General features: G+C 37.7%; 1 protein-coding gene across 2 annotated transcripts in view; it reads right to left on the bottom strand.

Annotated features, from left to right (window-relative positions):
• THADA (THADA armadillo repeat containing) overlaps positions 1-21,435 on the bottom strand; it is a 210,315-nt gene that overhangs the window by 51,155 nt on the left and 137,725 nt on the right. For both annotated transcript variants that reach the window (XM_090135152.1, XM_031594879.2), the window contains one exon: positions 3,705-3,820. In XM_090135152.1, coding sequence (XP_089991278.1) covers positions 3,705-3,820 — 116 coding nt within the window. The remainder of the gene's footprint in view (positions 1-3,704; positions 3,821-21,435) is intronic.

Raw genomic sequence — 21,435 nt, forward strand, 5'->3', positions numbered from 1 at the left:
TTCAAACATCCCGCATCTCCTATCTTTGCAGAAAAATGCAATTACATAACTGGGCTGGCAGGAGCAATAACATCACTGAATCACTTCAGACTAACAAACAAGCATATTTTTAGAACAAAATAAGAAACGTCAAATTAAGTATAAACCTGTAAGTGAAGTTTCAAATTTTACCTTGAGAAATGGATGGAAGACAGATCTCACTCACCAAAATATCAAAAATAGAAATATTATTTTTGAATACTCAGATAAATTGGTATTTAAAAGATATGCAAAACCTAGGAAGGTGGTGGAAAAAGTAGCCATGTCTCATTATCATAAGTCTGCCTTAACAAAAGACAGAAAATACCAGTTGAAAAATATTACTGTTTTGAAATTCAGTTTGGGGAAAGTGGGCCTTTTTTTACTTCTCTAAAGCAAAATCAGAGGACGGAGGAACAAGAAGGGAGGAGATCACTATATTACAGTATTACAGAGAATAATGCACCACCCTCTCTGGCAGTGAAACCCATTTATGAGTCCAGCATTCCATTTTCCAAGTCTCATAGTCCTACTTTACTTAGCCATTTCTTACGTGGAGTAGATTCCAAACCCGGATTATCACTGCCATGCTTCCTTCCGAGGTCTGTAACACTATTTTGAGATGAAACTACCAGAACTGGCATATTTCAGATGCGGCTGCACATTGGTATAAAATAGCCTTTGTTTTGCTCTCATTCTTTTTTGTACCAACAACTTTCAGTTTCCTACTTTAGCTTGCCTCTGGGCGCTCAATAAAACAAATTTATCACTCCAAAGGTATAACAGTCATCACAGACCACCATCAAACTACATGTAAAGCTAAACATATCACTTTCTTAGGAGACTATCTTGATGCATAGTCTCCTAAGATTCTTCTGCAGTTTTTTACAGCTGGCTATTATGTTTGCTGCATTAAATGATTAGCAACAAGAGCAAATCTTGGCACTTCATTAGTCACTGCTTCTTTCAAGTCACTGATGACTTAAGCATGACAGTGCCTGACAAATCCCTGTTGGATTCCCCATGTAAATTAAACGTTTTACTTATAAGTTTCATTTTTGTTCCTAACCAGTAGACAATGAGACCGATACCATTTCACCTATCATCCTAGCAATTAGGCTTTTGCCTTGCCTTTACAGAGGGAGCACAGCTACACAGGTATCTTTATTCAATTCCACCCAGAAAAAGAAATCAGAGTATTTAAAAAGGAATAAAATAAAAAAAAAAAGGCAATGGTTTCACACATCACTGAGGCAACCCAAATTTAGGAGGACAAACATATAAGAAAGTAATGGTTAATAGCTGCACTGAAAGGCAATCTCCCAAAGCTCCTTACAAAAAAAAAAGCAAAGCAATAACAAAAGAAAACCACCAGTCCTCATCACAGAAGAGCTCCCTTCAGGTCCACCACCAAATATAAATGGGAAATCTGCAAAATGAATGTAGGAGTCAGAAACAGATATGGACAGAGAGGACAAATACTAATGCATCAATATAGTCCTTCATCTCCAGCTGCTCTTTGCACAAGCTAGGACAAAATTCTTTAGGAATTTTACTGGAAAGTCAGAAAAAAAGAGATTTTCAATTCTTTTCATCTGTATTTTTAATTTGTAGCAACTCCCAAGCCCCCTGTGTTCCTGGAGATCTAATTGAAGCTGAACCACAACTTGAACAGTGTACCAGATACTCATTTGACATTCCATTATTATTGTGATTGCTATTTTTAATGTCACTCTTGATGTAAATAAAGTTACTAACACTGCTGAAGTTGATAGAGTGACATTACCAAATGTCATTCTTAATGTTACAGTGACACTTTTATTGCTCTTCTTAATGACGACTTCAACATAGCTAGACTACTGCCATGACAATGATCAAGCACAACATAAAAGTGAAAACATCCACTCGATGTAAATCACTTTATTTACACCCTTTAGTATCGGTGCAGCTATAATTACATCCTACCAGAAGACTGATATGTGACATTTATGTTCTGAAATTTCCCTGTTGTATGTCTCTTGGAACAATACATTGTTAAATAGAATCCATGGATTTTTCCTTGTAAGTTAAAAGGCAAGCAATTTTTTTTTGTTTTCAGCTTTATCAGAATTGTAGTCCCAACATATATACATGTGCAGAAACAAATTTGGTTACCGAATAAAAAAACAGAAAGACAGAAAAAAAAGCCTTGTTTTAGTATTGCAAACTTGTATGCCTGTAATCTAAAATGTTATAATTACATGAGAAAGATGCAAAAAAAATATGTATGTCTAATAACAACAGAGGGTTAATATTAGTACGTGCAACTGTGGTTTTTTAGAGAGGCGAGATAGAGGAAATACATTTATTTAGGCAAACACCTCTATCACGTGCCACAACCTCAAAGACTCAAAGCATTTCCTTTCTCAAGATAACACTAAAAAGTTAGTAGTAATATGACTAGTATATTAAAAAGGCTAGTTCTGAAAAAAGCAAACAAACAAACAAAAAAACCCTAAACTTTAAAAGGAAAGAATTTATAAAAATAACATTTTCTTCTCTTGCAGCATGGACTTTCTCAGCTAAACTGAAATTATATGAAAATCTTTATTATTTTGTTTATTTCAAAAATAATCCATTCTCCTCTCATGTGGACTCATAGCATTAAAAATCTTTTTCCATGTAATCTGACAATTATTCCTTTTCCAGGCTTTTTCCCAAGTGAAGTTCAGACTGCTTTATTCACAGGCATCATTTCACAATTATTTACACAAAGTTTTACCTGCTCTTTCACCATTCTTACTCAAAAGATATTTCTGTAATTCTTAAGGATCAACCACAACTTGTTTATCCTAATTCACTTAACATTAGCAAAAAGCTTCTTCAATCCTGTAGTCACCCCCCAAATCTTTTATGATTTTACTCTTTATGATCATAAAACAACACAGGCTTTTATCAGAGATCCACACTGGACTCCACTTGTGACCTTCCTTCACTGTGTAAATTGTACTCTGGAATATTTTACTCACTTAACTATGTAAGAACTTGTGCTCTCATTCCATAATGATTGCTTATCTTAAAGCTCTTGGTGAGGAACTTTCAAAAGCAATCATCAGAAACAAGTATATTTCCAGGTTATAAAAAGAAATAATTTTTTTAAAAATAATGTGTCTTCACTGCAGTATATAGGCCACCTGAATACCTTTTTAGAGAAATGTAAAGAAAATGTTTCTAGAGCTGTCTTTGGCTGTTTGTGGCCAATTAAATACTTCTGATGGTTTCAAACTATGCTGTAACTTTTTTCTATTTCTCTTATTTTAAAGGCCAAGTCATAAAACAAGCTATAAGATCTTAGTATACACAATATATTTTTCTTAACCCATACAACACTCATCTTTTCCTCAAACAGGTTGCTTCTGTAGAGACATTTTTTTTTAATGACTAGACTATGATATTTAGCCGAGAATAAACTAAAAGAAGACTGGAATACAGCGAAGTATACTGGTAAAGTATATTTATGTTTTTTAACTCTTTCTATTTAGGAAAAAAAAAGTCTGGATTAAAAATACAGCACCTAAATTTTACACAATTCTTAGAGAAATAAATAGATACGTTTCATTAAAAAAAAAACAGCCATACAGATATATATGTATATTTAAATGCAAATATATATATAATATGCATATATAGCAAATGTTTCATCTTACCTTTTAGCCAACCACAGTTTGCTTCCTATACAGGTAATGATGTCACTGAGACCCTGTTCAAAGTCTGAATTACCAAGCTGCTTTGAATCCAAGTATGACTGCAGCAAGTAAAAAACCTAAAAACAACAACAACAACAAACAATTAAAAGAACACATTTTTTTAAATTGAAACTAGTTTCTAGACACTGCTTTTTCATCAAATAACTCAGTTGAAAATCACCTGCAAAATGAACAACTTATACGTGCAAAAGTGTGTATTCATTTGGCATAGCAACAGATAGAACTCTTAAATTGCGTATTTGTTAGAATTCATTTTTCACAGCAAGTGAATAACAAAAGAAGACATTCACAGCCTTGAAGTGGTCAGAGCACAGTCTGATGATTACCTTCTGGCCTTGCTAACTTGAGCACCACTCTACTACCAGCCTCTTCTCAGTGCCAGCTGATGCCAGCACCACTGCTAATGGAACATGTTGGGCAGCCCAGCCCAGCAGAGGCACGGGGCCACATGCACCCACAAGCACAGCCAAGGAGAATGGAAAAGGTGCAGAGCAAAGGCAGACACTACATAAGCCAACAATGCTGCTGAATGATTCTTCTGCTACAAGCATGCCCAACCCACAGGCCACCTGTGGCCCAGCACAGCTCACAATGCAGCCATCCCCTGCCCCACACCATCATAGCAGTGCAGTCTGGCCCCTCAGCACCTATCAAACACTGGTGCACTATTAACCCCATCTGTGCTGAACGCAGGGCATGGGGAGCAGTGCAGTGCCAGTTCAAGTCATGGCAAATACATTTATGGATTTTGATACATTGGCTGAATACAGTCCTATACACAGCAAAAAATAAAAAATAAAAAAATCAAGCCATGCTTTCTACTGTGATAAAGGAATTTGAAAATAGGTTTCAATACTGAGGAAAAATCATCAATTTTTTTTTGTTTATTCTGTGACTCCATTTTCAGTTGACATAAATACATTACTTGTGAATTTTCAAACGGAATGCACAGAGCTGCAATCCAAAATTTAATCATGTCTCTTCACCAGACTTTTATAAGCTCTTCTTATCAGAGAGAAATATCCCTTGCCTAACAGTCATGTCTTATTCATGTCACCATTTTTTTTGCAGTACCTACATTTGTGAGCAACTGTTTTCAAGGATGAAACATAGGAAGAGTAAAAATTAATCAAAAATCTCTAATGAACACCTTGAGAGCTATCAAGAATTGTAGCCACTGCCATCGAACCAGACTGATGCATTAGTTTCACAAAAATAAGGTTAAATATCCCACTAGATTTATGGTCTTGTTGCTCTACTCCTTATGTTTTAATAAAAAACATTAAAAATTTTTTAAAAAGTTTTGTTATTTACATACGTTAACTACATTATATATTTTATGAAGGCTGCTCTGAAAGTAATGCCTCCTATTTTATTATTTTGTCCCATGATTTCAGAAATGGATGTTGATGGTATAGCAGTAGAGGCTGAACTTTTCCACCAACATTGCATTACACATTGTTGCCACGTGGCAGATGGCAGCAGTGGGGCAGTCTGACACAATGGCATCTGACATGGAAGTGCATATGAAGTAAAGGTGTGGAATTTGATTTCTCCATGAGGAAAAAAAGGCACTATTAACATTCACTGATGCTTGGTGAATGCTTATGGAGACCAAACAGAGGATGTGAGCACAGTGAGGTGGCAGGTATTGAGTTTCAGTAGTGGCGGAAGTGAAAGCGAGTCACCTCCATAGAGGTAGAATGTTGTGAGTACAGTAGGCAGCGCTTGTTCATCTCTGGTGAAAATGCATAGCCAATAGTGTGTTGCAAAAGTGTCTTGCAGCTGAGAATTTGCTCTATTAAATTTGCTGTTTGCTCTTTGTATCAGTTGTATCCAATAATTAGCAGGCATTACTTTCAGAGCAACCCTCATAGATGTGGCCCAAGACAGTTCCTCTTCACTCAACACAGCCCAAGCAAGACAAAAGGTTGGGCAATCAAGTTGTACTGCATTACAGTGTATATAGCCAAGTATGTGCTAACCATGGGAGTTTACTACAATTATACAAAGAAACTGTGCAAGCAGTCTCTTTTTTTGCCAAAGTAACTGGCATCATGAGTCCTAACAACAGTATTCATTATTCACCTTGAGGATTTCCACATTACAAAGACAAAAGACACAAATTCCTACAGTAAAACAGATACGGATGAATTTTTAATCAGTGCTCAGGTATCAAATAGCTATGATTGGCAAACCCAATCCAAACTTAAAATGTAGGTATTCAGGGATATGAAGCCTACAGACTTTACATTGGCTTTTCAAGGTGTGCAGCACCTGATGTTACACACATGAGCAATGAACATTTTAAAGGAAGCAGAATTAGAATTAGCATACATAACCACTCTGAAGTGTTGACAGCAAATTATCTTTGTTCTTATTCTTGAGATCCTTCTTTGAGGGCTCACAACAAACCCAACAGGCAGCTGGCTTTCACTGAGAAGGAAGTTCACACCCTTTTCCCTCCAAGGCCAGAGAAACCCTAACTCCCTGTACAAGGCTCTGTTATCACCTCCAGAGCTTTTACAATAAGCCTAGTAGCATATCACAGTCGTTATGAAGGGAAAAATTCAAGATACCACCAGAAAGCAGGACCTGTAGCCTTCTAGTCAACAAAGCAAGTAATTCCTATTCTTTGAGACATTTTTGTACTGTTTAATAACAAGTTCTCCAAGTAGTATTTAAAATACAGGAAAAATTAGCTAAAAAAAAAAAAAAAAGGGATTTATGGTCATCTGGATGTTTAGTTATCTTGGTCATGAGCACAAAGAGGAAATATTTAATCACAGATGAAAGCTGATACCTGCTGCAGAGCAGAGATGAACTCCAGCCCGTTCCCTGTAGGACTCTACACGAAGAAGAGTGTGATACTCCTCAGACACAAGTCACAACACCTACAAAATTCTATGCTGCTTTTACCTTTCTCATTCACATAGTCATAGAGTCATAGAATGGCCTGGGTTGAAAAGGACCACAATGACCATCTAGTTTCAACCTCTCTGCCATGTGCAGAGTCGCCAACCACCAGACCAGGCTGCCCAGAGCCACATCCAGCCTGGCCTTGAATGCCTCCAGGAACGGGGCATCCACAACGTCCTTGGGCAACCTGTTCCAGTGTGTCACCACCCTCTGTGTGAAAAACTTCCTCCTAATATCCAACCTAAACCTCCCATGTCTCAGTTTAAAACCATTCCCCCTTGTCCTATCACTATCCACCCTCATAAACAGTCGTACCCCCTCCTGTTTATACACTCCCTTACTTCCAACACTGCTTCTCCCAAAAAGGCTCAGGCAACGGTAACTGGTAATGTAATTTCTACATGGAAAAATATGAAAATACATGGAGCAGTATTAAAGTCTCATAGGAATGATCTGGTTGAAGTCAAGGACTTTTGCATGCACAGGAATTTAGAAGCTAGAATAGCAGGAGCAAGGTGCTGACTTTCCTCATTTCTTTAACTTATTTTACAGCCTGTAAATTTGAAAATCCATTTGCCTGAAAGATATAGTGATAGACATGTCAGGGTTTCTATGCAAACTGAAAAATTATGTCCTCCATTGATTATTCATTGCAACTACCCATGTGCTGAATTTAGGAAGGTTTAGAGATGACCTGGCCATTTGAGCATGTTATATGAAAACACTCAAATTTGAGATTATTAGCAGCACATTCTACTTATAAAGTAAGAATGTTACGAGTAAGTGATCAAACTGGGGCCTTTGCTTCACTCTGGGAAAATAAAACCTTTACATCCAGATTTTTACATCTCAGACCTTGGTTTCCAGCTGTCGCTTGCTCCTGGGGTTATCTTTTTTGTTTCTTTGTTTGCTTTGGAAACACAAGTACTGCTGCATAGCATTAGGTTGACACAATTTAATTTGGGTTATTTTTGTGAAATTATACAAGAGGAAGAACAGCTGCAGTAATTTCAAACAAGCACAGAAACAAAAGAGATGTCAAGAGACTATCTAATCTGTGCAAACATTGAAGTCGGGTCTAAGAATTATCAGATAAAACAAATGCTCATCTGTCCTAATCTAGAAACCAGCCAATAAAGCAGACTTCAAAACAGCTGTAGGAGACCTCTTCAAGTGTTTCACACTCAAAATTCAAGCTCTTGAAGTAAGGTATTATTTTTCACTACTACCCTCACAGTAAACAACTGTTCTCTAGACACCATTCAGTTGGTTTGAATTTTTTCCCACTGAGGTACCTGTCAAATACAGTGATCCAACTGGGGTCTGTATGACAGGAATGATGAAATAAACTCTTCTGTGTTAACAGGTGTTCCTGTATGCAAAAAACATCTGGAAAGTTAGCAGTTGGAGTGGCTTTTTCTTTCTTTGTTGTTGTTGTTGTTGTTGTTGTTTTAATTTGGATTTTTTTGCTTGTTTTAAATCTTCTGAACTCTTATCTACTGAACATCATTTTGTTGACAGCTGATTATCTAACTTTCTCGAGATTACTTTAGAAACTGACCATTTTCTACAAAGTACTTTGCAAAAGTACAAGTTGGAAAACATTTGAGTTTCACCAGAGATCTCCACTTTCAATCCTACTCAAGTGTGTTCTTGCCTATGTTGCCGTTTACTTATTAAAATGGTTCACATAATTACCTACTTGAAATTAACCTTTTTCATGAAAAACCATGTTCAAAATTGACACTGCTACTAGTTTTTCTATGTATTTTGTGGTCTGCTCAATCTTTTAAGTAATGGATACTCTAGAAGTAAAGGGATGAAAGTGGAAAATAATGTATATGAAGAGGTTCTTCTTAATGCCTTTTATATCCTCAGCTAATTGAAGACCATTTGGTGCCTCAACCTTCTTGATTTTATTTTTCTGCACTTGTGTTAATTTCCAGGAATTAGAAGAGATTTATCTCTAAGCAATAATATAACATCTGCTTCACAATTATGAAGGGGCTATCATATTTTTCCTAGAAGCTCAAACTAATTTAATCTCGTCAGCTTTGAAAACAACTCCCAAAGTGCATCCCCCCCTAAATACGCCAGAGACCTGCATAGTTGATAGTTCAAGCAAAAGGACTTGAAAAAGACGATGTTTAAACTACTGTGGTTTACCTTGGTCTGACATTTGATACGTGCAAAATAATGATTTTCTTGCTTCAATGCAAGCCCTCTATTATTTATTTGCCAGACTTTAAAGACCTAGTAAGCCTTCCTACAAAAGAATTATTTTTTCATCATAAGAGTTCAGAATGTCTAAACTAAATTTTAAATTGAAATTAATGATGGTATGTTTTATTCAAATCTTTCCACAGCATTTAAGGCAAGCTAAAATTAGAGGTGTCCAAACACACAATCTGTGGAAGTTAACTACAGAAGTGCTCCACTTTCAACACATATGAATGCTACTGCTTGGCTTACATGATGGCTGCTCCAGAATTAATGCCTCCTGTTTTATTATATTGGCCCATGAAGTCAGACATCAGTGTTGGCGGTACAGCACCCAACAGCCAAGGGCATGACACCTGGGAAGAATACAGGCATGCTGTCTGGACTTACAGAGATGGGATTAGGAAAGCCAAGGCACAGACAGAACTGAACTTGGCAAGGGATGTTAGAAACAACAAGAAGGGATTCTGCAGGTCAGAAGAGACAGGCCAAAGAAAGTGTACCTCCTTTGCTAAATAAGAAAGGAGAACAGGCCACAACAGAAACGGAGAAGGCTGAGGTACTCAGTGAGGTCTCTGCCTCAATCTCCACTGGCAGCCAGGATTCTCACATCACTGAACCTAAACCTCCAAGTGTGAGCTGCAGGAGCAAAGTCTCCCTCTCTACAAGAGTGGAACAAGACCGTGACTGAGTCTCAGGATTGAATGTGTACAAGCCCATGCAGCTGGATTACACGCATGACAGGGTCCTAAAAGAGCTGGCTTTTAGAGATGTGATGGCTGAGCTGAACTCCATCATATTTGAAAAGTTGTGACTCTCAGGCAAAGTTCCTGGGACTGGAAAAAGGGAAACATCACTCCCATTTATAAGAAAGGGGAGAAGAAGGACCTGAGGAACTACAGGCTGGTAAGCCTCAACTCTGTACCAGGGAAGATCATGGAACAGATCCTCCTGGAAGACACAAGAGGAATGAGTGTGTGTTTGAGACAGCCAGCATGGCTTCCCCAAGGAAAGGGGCCACCTAACCAATCTGGTGGCTTTCTATGATAGAGTGATGGCAGCAGAGAACAAATTGAGGACAACTGGCCTGATCTAGCTAGAATTCTGCAAGGCCTTTGACATAGGCCCCCACCACATCCTTATCTCTAAATTGAAGAGAGATGGATTTGAAGGCTGGACTATTCAGTGGATAAGGAACCAGTTGGGAGGTCGCAGTCAGAAGGTTGTGGTCAATAGCTCTATGTCCAGGTGGAGGCCATAAAGAGCAGTGACCCCAGGGGTTTGTGTTGAGACTGGTGCTCTTTAATGTTGTTATCAGTGACACAGATGATGGGATTGAGTGCACCCTCAGCAAGTTTGCTAGTGACACCAAATTGAGTGATGTGGTTGATATGGCAGAAGGAAGGGATGCCATCCAGACAGACTGTAATAAACTCAAGAGATGGGCCCTTGTAAACCTAAGGTGGTTCAACAAAGCAAAGTGCAAGGTTTTGCACTTGGGTCGAAGTAATCCCAGGTATGTATACAAACCAAGAAAACAACTCATTGACAGCAGCCCTGCAGAGGAGGGCTTAGGGGTCCTGGTTGATGAAAAAGTTAACAAGAGCCAGCAGTGCGCACCTGCAGCCCTGAAGGCCAATGAGTTCTGTCAGAAGAGGGGGTGGCCAATAGGGTGAGGGAGGTAATTGTTTACCTCTGATCTGCTCTTGCTGGGGCTCCAGCTGGAATACTGGGTCCCCATCACAGGAAAGATGTAGAACTTTTGGAGGGGGTCCAGAAGAAGGCCACAAAGCTGAGCAAGGGCTGGAGCACCTCTCCTATGAAGACAGGCTGAAGGAATCAGGCTTCTTCAATCTGGAAAAGAGAAGGCTGTGGGCCTCACTGCAACCTTTCAGTATTTAAAGGGAGTTTGTATGAAGTCAACTTTTTACAAGGGTAGATGGTGACAGGACAAGGGTTAATGGTTTCAAACTAAAGGAAGGGAGATTCAGATTAGATGTCAAGGGAAGTTTTTTAGTGAGAGAGTGGTGAGGTGCTGAAACAGGTTGCCCAAAGAGGTTGTGGATGCTCCACCCCTGGAGGTGTTTAACGCCAGATTGAATGGGACCCTGAGCAATCTGATCCAGTACTTGACCTATTGGCTAGCAACTCTCCCTGTGGCAGGGGAGATGGAACTTGATGATCCTTGATTTCCCTTCCAACCTAAGCCATTCTATGATTCTGTGATTCAATATAGCTGTACTTTTGATGATCTGAGAAATAAACCAGTCAGTCTCCACAAAAAAAAGGTAGAAATTTTATGAGGTTTGATATAGATAATAAAAAAAGACCAGCTTTCCAGCATACAGCTCTTTTCAGATTCAAAACACTACTCAATTTCAAACCCACTGCTAAATTCCTCACTTACACATTCCAGTAAATGTGTTCCTTTAGTATTCAGTTTGTTTGTAATTACACTAAGGCATTATGTATATATATATATATATATATATTTATTTTTTTTTAAAGGTTACAAAAGATTTGCATCATCAGTCAAGGAAGGTTTATAAATAGTTGCAGGATGACAGAACTATCTTTCAGTCTGACATGAAGTAAACACAAAGAAAGATACCATCTTTAAGATCACGGGAGTCTTTTTAACAGGACTGAAGATACAAAACCTGAGGTATTGTCTTTAGTTCTGTGCACTGAAGATGGACAAGTTGCTGGATGCTCACAATCCTTTACTCCTCTACCACCAAGATGTGCAGGCTTGTCAAACTAATACACTGGGAAATGCTACTGACTACCTGCCAACATGGACAGGAGTTGTTAAAATGGTACAGGCCATGTGAAGACCAGGTACTTCTATTTCTTATGAGTAGCAGTTTCCAGACAAAGACCATACTAAGACACTCTGGCTCACGATGCTCTACCAACACTGAGCCAGCAGCAGCCAGAACCTTGTCTCCTTTCTTTGTGACTGACAATACTTTATATCCTTGTCCTTCAGCTTCAGAATCCCCAAGAAAAGGGAAAGTGCGAAGGAAAGTGGAGAAGAGAGAGAAAGGGAAGCATACAGCTTTGTTTCACTGACTGACATACAGAGCAGAGTTTTCTTTGTGCCTAAGCAGAACTCAGACATAACACTTTCCAGGTATTTGTTTTCTATGAGTGGGGAAAACAAAATGAAAACTACCTTTTAAACAAGTTTAAAAAAAGAAAGATTAAACACCAGTGAATTCAAATGTATGAATCATGTGAAGCAGGAAGAAACATTTATCTCCTCCATATCAACTCTGAACTGATACGAAGTTGATCATATCTTTAGAATCTGTCATATCAGCTCAAATTGCTGTATTCAAACTATGAAATACATATGATAGTAACAAAGCAATGCAATGGAGGATGAAAGCTTATATAAACTTTAAAAAAAAGTGCCTTTAACTTTTTTGTTTGCCTGAATATCTACAGAGACACTGAAATTATAATGCAGCTTTTTAATAGCCATAAATTGAATCAAGCTAATCTATTGTTATGGCTTTTTTTTGCTTAAAAGACAATTAACTTCTACAGGAGGAACTAAGGTTTCTGAAGTTGTCAACTTTTAACTTCAGACACAAAAGTACTGACACTGTGTGCATGCACACATGTTCATAATTAAAAGAAAACAGCAGCCTCCAACACAAAGCCACACAAAGTGCCTTTATTAAATAAGCAGATTTTCCAAACACTTTGAAGGTTATATAATTGCACACTTCTCAGTAAGGTAGAAAAGTTAAACTTTTCTCCCCTTAAGCTGACCTGAACCAATAAAAACTTCTGCATGCATGCCCTCAGCTATGTTTGTATGAAATTAAGTATACAGTACAAATATTCACATTCCTAACTGCAAGACTGAAACAGTGCTCTCAGTGTTCATTTCAGCACTTCTTGAAAAAAAGCAAACTGACATCACACTACGGCATACGTTCTCAGCAGAGAGCATTTACACCCCTAAAAGATAATAATAAAAAAATAATAATACATGTGTTCATCAACTGAAATAAAATACTGTGTAAACATGAAGCTTGGAAAAATATGCCGCTCACCAAGCTGTGGAGGTAGAAGCAACATGGAAAGAGGGGAGGGTACAGAAAGAGTGCTTGCAAAATGGCAGCAGAGATCATTGCACTAAGCTAAATGTGGTATTTTGGAATTCTTTCATCAATAGGAAGAGTATTAACAGGCTAATGAGAAAGCCTCAAACAAGCTATGCTATTTATTTATTTTAAAAGAGAGATACAATTTTACTCTTATTGTATGATAATACAACTGCAAAGTTATTTTAGTATTCTGAAAACTAGACCAGTTTTTCATTTTCTTTACTAAGATCAAGTCGATAAAATCTGGCAAGATGCTGTGGCAGGTGAAGATATTTTTATTGGGATGATAAAAAAAGTTCAAAGCTACTATAATTAACTCCAGTGAACAAGCCCCCAAAAAACTTTTTATTTAGTTTTTAGAGGATGAGCAGCGTAAAACAGTGTGATAATTACAAAGAAACTAAAAACTGCAACTACCTTCCCAGTTTTCCAAGAAGACACTTAGATAAATTTGAGAGTTTATAGCTACCTGCCTATCTTTGGATTTCTTCCTTCTCCTTAAAAAAACACATTTATACAAAATAAATATATTCTAGCATGTATGGCATGAACACAGTCCCTTTGTTTTACACAACTCTCAAAAACAAAAGCAGCTACACAATTTGCAGGCTAACAGCATAAAATTAGAGTTGAATCAATGATTTTAAGGAATACATAGGTAGCAACGGTGAGGCTAAATAAACCAATGTTCTGCATTCCTGAAGCAGGGATTTGAACTTCATCTGAATAGCAACTATGTGGTAACAACCATAGTTGAGACATCAGAATACACACTGGTGTTGCTGAAAATCAGTCTGAGAAGTCACAAAGAAAACACAGGCACACAATGCAAGTAATGATGCATGCTTTTGATACGTGCATGACAACGAAATCTCTTGTCAGGTATGAGGAGATCACCAGTGTGACAGACTAAATGTACAGTTGAACCCTGCTGCACAGAGGTGACCAGGATACTGGGCAGCCTCGTGCCCAGACAGTACAGGTGGTTCCCCTACACCCTGTGCTCTGACAGCAGATGATCAATCCTCTGCCACACCAGCAGTAAATATTTTCTATTTATTTCCATATTTGAATGACAATGCACAAGAATTTCAAATATTCATCAGTTCTTTTGCAATCTCCTCACAAATGTAATATTTCAATAGCCACCACTTAACCACACTGCTTCTAGTCCTGGATCATTTATATATGCACCACATTATTGTAAGAACCATCCCTTTGTTCCTACCACCACTGTTCTTTGAAGTCTTTAATTTCACGCTGTTGATTTCATAACTGACAAATCAGATTATTGCCAAATATAAATGATGTGATTGTCATAGATTTTTACTATACACAAATATTATTTGCTTCCTCACATCTATCTTTGTATGAATTAACAAACTCAATCTGAAGTTGCAATATTTCCCCTTGCAAATATTTTTTTGAAAATCACGATTCTTTCCCATGTTAAAGCAACAGCTGGTTCACAATTCGATTTTTCCATAATTTCAGCTTTGTTTTGTCAGCACATTTCATCACCTAATTACACAACTTCAGTTTATTATTCATGAGAAAGTAAGGCTTGTAAATCCTTCCTCCAAATACGTCCATCAAAATTCATAAAGCCAGGTTTAAAACAGAATCAAGTTGTTTTAATTAAAATGCAGGCAAGCGTGTTTTGATTGAATTAAGATGTTGTAAAATAAGGTATGAAAGTGTCTGAAGTAATGAATAAAAATACTAGTTAACTCCATATAACTGAGCAAGAATAACACACCTGTTTAATAGTCTGAAAATTATTAATGCCACAACTAATGAAAGGTATGAAATACTAAAAAACAGCAATGAAGCTTTTTTTTCAGCAATAGATATATACCACAAAGCCACAAGACCAAAACGTTTTCTTAAAATTGAAAATGAACTCTGGTTTTTGCCTAAAACAAGCTAACAAGTGAAATTTCACAGATCAAAATTCTTATACAACGCCAGTTTTATTTGGAGGAAAAACCTATTTTAAAAGGAGGACGAAACTAGATCCTAGCTTATGTCTGTATGCCACAAAACAAAACAATAAAAAGTTTGCTGCCAACTTACATCACTTTTTTCTTTTTTTTTGCTAAAATATCCTGGCTGTATTTTCTCTTAGAAGTACCTGGCTTGCCTATTCACACAGAAATCTGATAAGTCTGCTTTACTATTTGGATTTAAGGCACTTTTTTCTTTTCTTTTAAATCTAAAAAATAATTTAGGATGGAAAAGACCTTTACGATCATCAACTCCAACCTCCCACCTGACACAAGTATACCACTAAGCCATACCTCTTAGTGCCACATCAATGCATCTCTTAAACATCTCCAGAGGTAGTGACACCACCACCTTCCTGAGCAGCCCATTCCAACACCTGACCAGTCTTTTCATGAAGAAATGTTTCCAGATATCCAACCTGAACCTTCTCAAAGCCACTTGAAACAATTACCTTGCACCCTATCACTTGTCACCTGTGAAAAGATATCAACAGCCTCCTCACTGCAACAACCTCCTTTCAGGTTGTTGTGTAGAGTGATGATATCATCCCTCAGTCTCCTCCAGATTAAACAGCCTCAGTTCCCTCAGCCATTCCTCATAAATCTTGCCTTCCGGTCCTTTCACCAGCTTCACTGCTGTTCTCTGAATGTGTTCCAGCAATTCTGTGTCCTTCCTGCAGTGAGGGGTCCAAAACTAACCACAGTACTCAAGCTGTAGTCTCACTAGAGCTGAGTACAGGAGGAAAATCCCCTCCTTATTCCTGCTGGCCACAATACTTCTGATGCAGACCAGATTGCCATTGACCTTCCTGGCCACACTGCTGGCTCATGTTCAGTCAGCTGTTGAGCAGCAACCTCAGCTCCTCTTTTGCTGGGCCATTTTCTAGCTACTCTTCCTAATCTCATTCCACTGCATGGTATTATTGTGATCCAACAGTGTTCAGAATTTAGCATTGTTGAATATCATACAACGGGATGTGTTCCACTGATCCAGCCCTCTGCAAAGCCTTCCTATCTGCAAGCACATCAACATTCCTGCCCAGGTCATTCATTTTATAACTTGAGATACATGAAGTGAGTAGAGTTGCCTAAACAAAAGACCTACAGATTGCCGGATGGATGAGAAAACAATTACTAGACAGCACTATGAAAAGACAAAACTGACTGATGAGTGTCACACACACATTATTCTAACCAGCCAGCTTGACCAGAGACAAAAGGAGGTATTGAGCAGCATTTATACTCCCTTATAATACATACTTCTTATCTTCCCAGTAGCGTGTAACCAAAACCTTGAAGTCTAAAGAAATATGTTAGAAACAGTTAAAAATTGTGCTAAGATTGTGGTTTTTGATTAAAAAAGCAAAAAAAAAACCCACCAAAAAAAAAAAACAACCCCACAACCCTAACAATAGGTAGGATACAATAAAGTCTCCTCTTCCTATTCCTTGCCATCATCAAAATCTATTCAAGATCTTAATTCCGGCACTTTCAAGAATATAAAGCTTTACCCCTCCTTTCTTCCTTTTATTTTATTTTTTGAGGAAAGGGAGTGGGGCAAAGGCCATGGTGTAATAATTTAAAACAATTCTTTTCCACTGTATGCCGCATAACAAGCTACCCTGCAAACATTCACATGAAGGAGACAAAATGCAAATAAAAGACCAGGGTACACACCCTTGTTTACTTAGGAATACTTACAATTAGGAAGAAGATTTAAGGATACCCCACTGCCACTAAAAAGCTAATACGTAATAGACTTGGTCAGTAAGAACATGTTTATAAAGAGTGCTCAAAAGTACTCTGCTACTTGACCCTGTAGCTGCGCTGCTTTCCGGAGAGCTGATCTTACATCTCAGGAATGCCTGCATCAACATACAAGCTGAGAAAATAATTAGAACTTAGCTATAGTGGTCTGATGTTCTTATTTCAGAATTCGTATTGTAACTTATTCACAGCTTCAGAAAAGCTCTCCTAGCTTGCAATCTTAAATTCATATTAGAGAAAATATGTACACAAGTCTCCTGCTCTCAAACAAAAGAATAACATTCAGTGTTTTTAAAGCGTAACAAATAGTTTGCTACATTAAATGTCCAAACATAGCTAGCTACAACTATGAAAAAAGTGGTGCTTTTTAAAGCCATACTACAATTTTCCCAAATCTTTCCCCATTAATACATCAAGAAAGTTACTATACATCAAGACTGTTGTTGTATGTGCCTTCATGTATAAGGGATGGATTTATGCTTCTGTTTCTGCAAGTTTACAAGCATACTGTCACTGATAATGGTTCCATTTACACAGTTCCATTGAACAGCAGTATTGCTGCCCAGACCCTGAAGTGAAACACCAGACTCTTCAGTTCTTAAAGTGGAGCCTGATACTCTGATAAAACATCTCATAGCAGGGCAGAGATCACTCCCAGCAGACAGTGTAGTTCTGGCAAGTACGGAGGTATGACAACATGCACCCAGATCATGCTATCAAAATCATCTGAGATTTGATAGCTGAAAACAGCCCTGTGCACTTTTAAATTACTATCATAAGTACAGCCAATGAGTCTCTTCCTGAAGCAGTGAGCTATGTACTCATGAGTATCTCTTACTGAAAAAAAAAATAAGTGAATCATATCTCACGTCTAGAAAATTCCATATCTGAGGCATGGAGTTAAGTGCAGAATTTTCTTCTTCCAAAATTAACCCTAACAAAAAAGGAATGCACAACTAAAACATGGAATAGAAAGTCCTTCCGATCTAGATAACACAACTAATTTGTGCTTAACTTATAGGGAAGACAAAAGGAACTCCTACTGTAAACACTGAGTAGTTCAGCTTTACAAAGTCAGTATATATCCAGTAACATCTAGAAAGTAATTCCTGTAAGAGGAACCCTCTAAATAGTGTCATAAGATATGGAAAGGACAGTCTTTGGTCCAACAGCCCTTCTACATTCTTAGTCTCGCTGTATATAAGGCACACTGTGCTACCAGTGGATAGACATATCTCCAGCAGGGCACACTGCCTGAGAAGTGAGAGGACTGAAACAGAAAATATCTTTGTACTTCTACTGCACGTGTGAAGAAGAAATAAAGTTCTCACTTGGCATATTGAGTGTCAGTTGTTTAGCTGTCCCCTCAAATTCATATTCCAAAAGGATGAATATACAAAATAGTCTTTCAGACAAGGAAATAGACAAAGGATTTTATTTAAAATCTACAAGAGATGCATCACAGAGAGAGACAAATCAGATCTATAAAAGTTCCAACTCATTTGCAGTATGCATGTTCATGAGAATTTACCCAGGGAAAAAGAATGACTTATCCTTTAGGCATACTTCTTAAGAAAGCATTTTGCTCTCCAGAAAGAATAATGGAAAGATTACATATGCCAGTAAGATCTGGAACATATCACCAAAAGCATACAGAAAATGTAAGGCGCTATTACCCACTGTTCATCTGTTTTGGACCATGACCTTCCTAGTTTTCTACCGGTAACACGTATCTTTTGAAACTATAAAAACAAGTCCATGGAAATATAGATAACTTATGATGAAACTTGAACTACAGCAAAAATACATGAATCATACCGCTGCTGAAACTCAGCAGATTTTTGCCTTACACATACGGACAAGCTATATATAAATTCTACTTCCCATCAGGCTCAGCATGATGTCAGCTTACAATAACAAGTTAATGTTAATGTTTTCCAGTAATTTTCACAGTGCCATTTTACTACAAGTGCCCTGGCCAAGGTAAACTTAAGGGCAAGGAAAGGGCTAACTACATAATCACAGAACAACCTTAATGAATTTTGCATTTATCCTTTGAACAGTTAAAATTCTACCTGTAATATATTGCTGGTTTGTTTCCTAACCTTAATCCAGACAGCTGATTACATCTCCCCAGAATAGCTCAAATACACCTTCTAATTTTAATTATCCACAAAACCTTGTGGAGTTATTTTTTGTTTTGTTTTGTTTTTTCCCCAGGCAAACGACCACCCCAGACAAGCTATCATGTAAAGTGCCAAACTCAAAACTATCAAAAACGTTTTTTTATTTTTTTCTAACAAGCTGGTGCACTTTGCTTTACCATAAGCATTATGACATATGCATACTACACTGTCTCTGCAAATGCAGCAGCAGACAAACTCCAAAGTAACATGATGGAATTCAATGGGGCTTTTCTATAGAGGTGCTAAAAGCTGCTTGGGATGACCTCTTCTTCAGTATTATTTTCCTTTTGCTTCTTCCATGCTAATGCAATTGGTTGGATACATTGTTGACGAAAGGGAAAAGGAACAGTATTTATGGCAGAATTATTTTCTGAAAAGTTCCTCCAGCACATTTTCCTATCCAAGATTACTTTCTCCAACACCTGCATATGCTTGCCTTTGATTTTATTATCCCAGAGGAGTACAGCTGTCTGACTCTAAAAACAGTTCTAGGAACAGTTTTTAAAGTTGCTGGAGCTTAAATGCTCCATTTCCTTCGCAAGTTGAATTGCATAGTTTTTTTTCTGAGCATGGTGGTGTCAACGGTAAATGTTACCACGCCTGCTATTTCCTAAACACTGCACTGAGCTGCAGTTGGACAACGTCAAACCTAGCCAGGCTTCAAATGAAAGCAGCTCTCAACTCTGCTCAGTCATAGGAGTTAGGTTTGCAGAGTCCTGCTATTGAAATTAAGGAAATCTTGCTCCTTTTCACTGAAATGCCTTAGAGAGGATTGCTTTGAGCTGATCTGCAGCAGCTGCAACACTCCCCGAGAGTTAGTGACAACCAGCTGGATGTGGGCTGCTGTGCATAAGCTGTTTGCAGATGACAAGACCAGCGAAATCCTGACATTAAAGCCTTGGCAGCAAGAGCAATAATGAGGCAATGCATCATTTACACTACACGCCAGATTTTGCCCAAGGCAGCAGAAAGCCATTCTACATCAGTGATGCGAGGAACAACCAGGATGCTCTGTGCTCCTTTTCTAACAACTATGAAACGCTAAAAAGTTACAGTAGTCAAGTTACCTAAGGGGGGATTCTTCAGCATCTTTCCTCTTTGCAGTCAGTATGAATTTGTTCTTGCCTGTGTTAGTCTCCATGTATGACTTGACAGCCAGTGTCCTACCCCATTCATGACTTACCAGTGGGCATTTACAATGGCAGCAACTGAAACAGATGGTTTCTATAGCTGACAGATGAAATATTCTCTCTTTATCATCTTTAGACAAACTAAACTAGATTTCAGACAGAGCCTGCAGCTTTAAGTCACTTCACAGTTTGAATGCAGTGGCAAATAAAAGAGGAAGCTACCACTACCATCTCTTGTATGGTCCTATTATTTTGTTCATAACTATGATAAATGATAATTAAAACTGCAAAAAGATGAGAAACAGAACAGCTCTCCATTATATGCCCCCTCCCTTAAGGCATTCAAGGCCAGGTTGAAGGAACGGCTGGTCTAGTGAGAGGTGTCCCTGCCTATAGCAGGGGGGTTGGAACTACATGATCTTAAAGGTCCCTTCCAACCCAAACCATTCTATGATATTGATCTTATGCACACATACATTCATTATCATACTGCTAAAATCTTTCAAGAGTCCTAGTGGTGTCTGTGCTGTGCCCTGTCCTAAATCCTGAGAATAACACATCCAAAATTGTGCTCATCATCAGCTTTTGCTATGAACTATTGGTATATGCTGATTTACCGGAAAGGTCATCACGTAAATTAGAATTATTTTTTTAGAAGCAGTAAAATTTACTACAGAAATAAAAATATATATTTTTTAAAGCATATGTAACTGTATGAAGTATGATTGCTTCAAGTAAACTCAAACCTTAAAAATAAAGTAACAAGATGACTTTGTCAGAAGTTAGAGCCCACAAATGTATCCTAGGAATTTGCTGAAACTGCACACAACTCCACAAGTTAACTGCATGTAGAAAAATACAGGAATTTTGAGACCAAGTTCCTTTTTCACCCACTACAAATAGGGATCTGCTGCAAATCTGCCTCTGTGCATTTCATCAGCCTTGTTGGTTTTATAATACACCTAAAGATGATCAACTAGCTGCAAAAAGAGAGCCCCCCCTTTTTATTTATGTATTTAATGATAAGAAAGATAAATGTTCTCTTACCTTAAAGATAACAATTGAGTAAAAACTTTTTCTTAAACAGGTTAAGAGGTCAAATTGAAATACTTATTGATAACTATTACTTTCATTACAAAAAAATCTGCAAGGAGATTTCCTACAGCTAATATTGTATACAGTAGCAATACAATGAATGCAAATTTTGTATTATACAGTGGGAAAGAATAGACCTTAAAGTTCCTCAAATTATCACATCATTGTTAGTCAGCCCCTATACAAAATGCTACTTAGCATTTATCATTCCAAAAGACTTTTTT

Source organism: Phasianus colchicus, chromosome 2 (genome assembly GCF_987193195.1).
Source record: "Phasianus colchicus chromosome 2, bPhaCol1.hap1.1, whole genome shotgun sequence".
NCBI classification, from domain to species: domain Eukaryota; kingdom Metazoa; phylum Chordata; class Aves; order Galliformes; family Phasianidae; genus Phasianus; species Phasianus colchicus.